Source organism: Octodon degus, unplaced genomic scaffold (assembly GCF_000260255.1).
Source record: "Octodon degus isolate 3935 unplaced genomic scaffold, OctDeg1.0 scaffold00116, whole genome shotgun sequence".
Taxonomy (NCBI): Eukaryota; Metazoa; Chordata; class Mammalia; order Rodentia; family Octodontidae; genus Octodon; species Octodon degus.
The window spans coordinates 5,263,400-5,269,522 of record NW_004524692.1 but is presented as its reverse complement, the minus strand read 5'-3'; the positions used below and the strand labels follow the sequence as shown (position 1 = coordinate 5,269,522).

Sequence of the window (6,123 nt, the reverse complement as noted above, 5' to 3'; positions counted from 1 at the left end):
GAGAGAGAGAGAGAGAGAGAGAGAGAGAGAGAGAGAGAGAGAGAGAGAGAGACAGAGAGAGAGACAGAGAGAGAGACAGAGAGAGAGACAGAGAGAGAGAGACAGAGAGAGACAGAGACAAGAGACAGAGTCAGAGAGAGTCAGAGAGTCACAGGACACACACACACAGAAGGAATTGTTTGGCTATTTCTTGGCATGGTAAAGGTACTGCTAGGGAGTTTCCTCGCTGCTCTTCCCCCATCTTTCCTATTACCCTCTCGTGAGCAGGGTCATTCCTGCTTCCTGAGAGCGTCCTTGGCCCTCGTGGTTGGCTCCAGCTGCCTTCTGTGCCTGGTTAGCCTCTGAATGCCTATAGTATGAGCACAGTCGCTTTGATGTCTGAGCATTAGCGCTTGCTTTGACTCCTGCGGCTTCCTTCCTCATGCTGCCTCCCCCCTCCGCTCTCAGCGGACCTCCCAAAGGCCGTGGTGAGACGGGAGCCACCGTGGATCCAGGCGCTCCGGGAAGACCAGGTGACTCTGACCTGCGAGGGCGCCCACAGCCCCGGGAACCGCTCCACGCGGTGGCTCCACAACGGGAGCCCCCTCCCTGCCCAGGTCCAGCCCAGCTACAGGTTCACGGCCAAAGGCAACGACAGCGGAGAGTACAGGTGCCAGATGGGCGGGACCAGCCTCAGCGACCCTGTGCGTCTGGAGGTGATTTCTGGTCAGTAGAACAGGGGGATGCTGGGAGGACCAGGGCAGGGAAGCTGCTGACCCTGCAGATGGTGGGAGGAAAGGAGGCTGCCTGACTTCTGGGAAGCACCACCGTGACTTGCTTGAAATAATTTTTGCTCACTCACTTCCTCACCCACTCTTTGGCTTCATATGTGTCAATGGGGGTGCATTTCCTACGAAATTCCTCGGCATGTATGAATAGTTGTTTTTGTCTCCGTCCTGGTTGAGCAAGAGCGTTCCAAAGCCAAAGACAGGCAACTGGGCGTGAGAAACAGAAGGAGGGCCCTATTACATAAAAACCCTTTCACTGTCAGACCAGGAGTGATGATTTATGCCTATAATCCCAACATTCTGGGAGGCTGAGGAAGGAGAGTTGCAAGTTTGAGTCTAGCCTGGGCAATTTAGCAGTTCAGCAAGATCCTGTCTCAGAATAAAGATTAATAAAAAGGCTCAGGACGTAGCCCAGTTTGGTGGCCCTAGGTTCATTACTGCCCCCCCCCACAAAAGCCTAATCATAAACAGACCACAATGGAAGAATCCTAAACCTAGAAATAATCAGCTGTGTGCCAGGAAAGTTGTAGAACCATGGTATTATCATGCTCATTTTCAAAGATGAGGAAACTGAGGCTTAGGCCGTTAAATTAGTAATTTAAGATTACAGAGCTCATTGATGAATGGAGCCAGAATTAAAGATCAAGAGTATCTGAATCCAAACTTTGACTCTTCCCTGTGTACTTCTTGTTCCAGCAGATAGGATAGTCTCAGAGTTGAATCAAGGCTTGGGTCTTGTGGTTCTTGTGTATTTCAGACTGGCTGGTGCTCCAGACTGTTCAGCTGGTTTTCCAGGAGGGGGATGCCATTGTGCTGCGGTGCCACAGCTGGAATAACAAGCCTTTGGTAAAGGTCACATACTACCACAATGAAATAGCCAAGAAATTTTTCTCTGTCAGCAAAAACTTCTCCATCCCACAAGCAAACCACAGTAACAGTGGTAAATACCACTGCACAGGACTCATAGGAAGAATGACCCACTCATCACAGCCAGTGACCATCATTGTCCAAGGTATGGGAACTCTATTGAGATGGAAGGATAAGAGAAGAGGTAATTGACAAGGGCTAAGGTCCTGTAGGCCTGAATGAAGATCTAAGAAGTGCCACACAGCACTGGGGCCAAGAAGAGTTGTTGAAGCTTTGCTGAGTATTGGCCAATGGGCAGCAGCAGGAGCCAGAGCTCATAGCCCTCTGCTTCTGGGATATAGGACACAAAGCTGAGGCCCCATTCCGTGAACAGCAGTGAAATAGAGCAGCCTTATTGCACCACAGCATCTCTAAGCTCTTGGACTTTCCTGAGTGCTGAGGGTGGCTTGTTTCTTCTCCTGTCTGACGCTATGGGACCTGGTGAACTCTTCCTATATACCCTGTGCAGTAGTGGTGCCTGCAACCAGGGCAGCTTCTGATCCTTCACCCTGCCCTCCAGAGGGCTGTATCTCTGCTCTGCATACTCCCCAGTGTGCTTTTACTTGTGTGATGGGGAAGTTTGGTTCTAGGAAAGAAAATCCATAGAAAGCCTGTGCTGATGAAGTTGAAGGGGAAATGTGCCTGTGATGGAGACACAGGAGAGCTTGGGATGATTTGCACTGTGTCTCTCTGATGGAGGAAGGGACAGAAAGTGGACTTATCACCTGTCCTCAAATCTGCTTCCCTAGAGCTCAAGTCAAGTGACTCTTCAGTGATGGTGATAATTGTGGCTACAATCATTGGGATAGCTGCTGTGGCCATTGCTGTTGCTGTAGCATCAATGATCTACCGCAAGAAAAAACGGACTCCAGGTTAGTGTCCCTCCTTGGTCCTGCTTGTTATCAGTTTCCACTTGGCTGAAGCCCTAAGTCCAGACATTGCCAGGCTAGAGGATTCTCAGTATTCAGCTATAGTGATTGATTGATTGGTTGGTTGGTTGGTTGGTTGGCTGATAGATTGATTCAACAAAACTGGAACAAAAATTCAAGCACTGTGGTAAACATTAGGGGTGATATTAAGATAAAGAAGCCTAGTTCCTTCCCTCTGGGGGTTCTCAGCATCATAGGAAGGACATAAATACAAATGGATAATTATAAGATGGGTAAGAGCAATATGAGAGAAATAAAATGGCCATGCCGGTGACATAGAAGAGATTTTGTGACCCCTGTGTGCTAGTCAGATCTGTTACTATAACAAAATGCCTGGTATTATCAACTTGCAAAGCAAAGACGTTTATTTTGGCTCACAGTTTGGAGGGTCCAGCCCATGATCATCTGGCTTATTTGTTTAGGCTGTGACAAAGCTGTGCATTACAGCAGGAGAACATCGTGGGGTAAAAGTGCTAACCTTATGGCCAGGAATCAAGGTCACAAAGAAGAGACCAGGAGGACCCATAGTCCTACTGAAGGGCCTGCCCCGATGACATAAAGACCTCCAACTAAACCCCACCTCTTAAAGGTCTCACTGTCTCCCCAGATCATCAGCCTGAGAGACAAGTGTTTAACACAGGGGCCTTTGAGGGACATTTGGGACACAAACTAAACACTTCATCTGGGCCGGGCCAGTTAAAGAAGATTTCATGGGGAACTAGTGTACTCTAGCAATTGAAAAACACAAAGTGGGGTCCTACTGCCAGGATTCAAATCTTAGTTCACAGCTATATGACCCTTGGGTGAGTTCCTCAATCTCTCCATGCGTCAGTTTCCTCATGTGGAAATGGGGACACTTGCAGGATCTACCTCATAGGATTGTTATGATGATTGAGACTGCAGCTCTTATAGCAGTTGTTTAGCTCACAGTAGACAGCATGTAAGTAGGAGCTGTTGCCACTGTGGAGGGGGTGATGTCTGAGGAGCAACCAGCTGTACAAAGAGGGCTCGAAGAGCATTGTAGGGACAGAGGCGAAGGCATGGAATGAGAGAATAATACTACTAATACCTCACACAGCATTTGCTGCAGCTTCATAGGGAGGGCCTCAGTTGCTGACAATAGGTAAATATTGAGACACTAACATACTCAGAGAAAGAGGTCTGTTTTAAAAGGCAGAGGAACCTAAGAAAGGTAGAATCAAGTTGCCTTTCTGCTATCATAGGGTTTGTTGACTTTTGTCTTTCTGGCCCTGTCACAGGCCAGAGTGTTTCCTGGGCTGGGGAGCTGGGAAGCTGGGAGGAAAGAAGGCATCTCTGTGAAGAAAGGGCCTCTGTTGTTCTAAACCCATCCTACCCCTGATCCTTGGAGCTGATCACTCAGCCCCATCCCATAATCCTACTAACCTCCTATGTGCCCCTCCCAGCTCTCCCAGGAAACCCTGAGCACAGGGAAATGGGAGAGACCTTTCCTGAGGAGCTAGGTGAGTACAGCGTTGTCTCTGGGGACTCAGTGATGTCCTGTCCAGGACTGCCACATGGATCGCAGCCAGCAAGAAGTGGCTTGTGTGAGTTTGGCTAGAGCAAGTGAGGGGTGGGGGGTGGGGGTGGGGCTCAAATCACTTGGTCAATTCTGAGTCTAACTCCTGGGCCTGAGGAGAGTCTCACTGAAATGTTACATTAGTTTGCAATTGAGAAGGAGGAGCCGCACCCACATTTCTGAGACTAAGAATCTGGGGACATTTTGAAAGCAATAGATTATAGAAATTTGTATCTTTTTGTGGAGATTTGCCAGATCTGGCAAAAAAAACCAGGGGTCTGAAGTTACAAGAAGACAAATAGGGTTGAAGAGGTAGGAGTCCAAGAGAACAGGGGAAGGAGTCCTGGGAACAACCCCAAGATGCATTGAGGCATCTGTCCCTGTGGAGGGGTAGGATGGGCATGGTAGAAACCATGGAGATTTCTATCATGGTAGAAATTAGGATATTTGGGCTTGAGAAAATTCTGGGGGACTAGGGCTATTAGTGGGTTTTGTTTTGTGGGTAACATTGGGTTCTGATGCCTCTCTGTGTCAGTTTATTAGGTACTGGCCCAGTTCTGCCACCATCATACAATACAATTTTTATTTTATTTTATTTTATTTTATTTTATTTTATTTTATTTTAGGGAAGGGTCTACAGGGTGTTCAGGGTCTCACTACTAGATCGGACTCATAGTGATCCACCTGTTTACGGCCTCCCAAGAGCTGGGATTACAGGTGTGCGCCACCATGCCCAGTCTCAACTGCCATTTCAGTGCACTCTAGGGGCCGGGCCGGCATGGCAGGACTGGGAATTGAACCCCCGGACCCTGCACCTGCTTTCAGGCACTTTAATATGCTGAGCTATTTGGCAGGCCCCATACAATACAATCTTCTGATGTTCAGTCACCTCAGTGAGGAAGGAGATGGATTGGCCTAGACCAATGATGGCGAGCTTCTTAGAGACCAGTTCCCCGAGCTGCTACTCAAAACCCACTTTATTTACTGGAAAGTGCAAACACTGTTATTAAACCTGAATACTGAGGTTTTAGTTTAGGAAACAAAACAGAACAAACCCATACATGAATATTTTGTCTTAAAAGCAAAACAACACACGTGCTATAATTTGCCACCACAGTAATCTTTGAGCCCTAGTGTGAAAACCAGTGACCAACCAATGTCTGTCCCAGGCGGGAGTGTGTAAGAGCAAAATCCCAGACTATTTCCTAACCACTGCCAAGATCTGAGCACAAAGGAAATTGGAGCTTTCTTCAGGGGCTTCCCTGACAGTGGGATCAGGCAGGAAGAAGAGGCCCTTGCGGACTCTCCCTCAGATGGCTGGAGTGTGACTAGGAGCAGAGCCAACGGATTTGAGGGCTTCAGCAGACTGTAGCTTTTCAAGCTGTGCTTTGAGCTGGCTCCGTGTGTTTCTTGGCCTGGCCATGTGGGGAAGCACCAAACCACGTCCAAAAAAGTCCAAACAAACTGGCTGGTAAATTTACAACCTTGTCGTTCAGTTCTACCTACATTGGGAGAAACACATTTCCCTGGAACTGATGGTTTCCCAAGAAACATAGTAAGTCCCCGTGGAATGTGTTAGAAGGGGCGCTCCAGGCATGGTTTGTTGCAGTTTGGAACATGGAAAATAGGATTCTTTGTGTCCAGAAGATGACGGAAGAGACTAGAAGCCTTGTCTCAGACTTCTCCCTGCCTTCCTGGGAAATGCAGAGTCACAGATACTGAGGCTGCTTTTCAGAGTGATCTATGGCGAAAACATAAAGGAATTTGGTGTTTCGGGTATTTATCAGAGAAAGTTCTGTCTCTATTTTTCCTTCTCTCTCTTTCTGTCTTTTTCTCTTTCTGTCTTCTCTCCCCCTTCCCTTCCTTCTTTCCCTGTCTTTTCTGCCTTTCTGCTTTTTATCTACAATTTTTCTTGTCTCTTTCATTTTTCTTTCTTCCTTTCTTTCTTGCCTTCTTCCCTCCCTCCCTTCCTCCCCCTTCCCTT

At 47.8% G+C, this 6,123-nt stretch overlaps 1 protein-coding gene across 2 annotated transcripts in view; it reads left to right on the top strand.

The window, feature by feature from the left end:
- Positions 1 to 6,123, top strand: part of LOC101576272 (low affinity immunoglobulin gamma Fc region receptor II) — an 18,061-nt gene that overhangs the window by 8,452 nt on the left and 3,486 nt on the right. The window contains exons 3-6 of one of the 2 annotated variants that reach the window (XM_023699741.1): positions 448 to 705; positions 1,525 to 1,779; positions 2,423 to 2,545; positions 4,027 to 4,708. In XM_023699741.1, the coding sequence (XP_023555509.1) occupies positions 448 to 705; positions 1,525 to 1,779; positions 2,423 to 2,545; positions 4,027 to 4,181 (791 nt within the window). In that variant the 3' untranslated portion in view covers positions 4,182 to 4,708. Of the gene's footprint in view, positions 1 to 447; positions 706 to 1,524; positions 1,780 to 2,422; positions 2,546 to 4,026; positions 4,709 to 6,123 lie in introns of those variants that run through there. The other variant, XM_012516642.2, reaches the window with a different exon arrangement.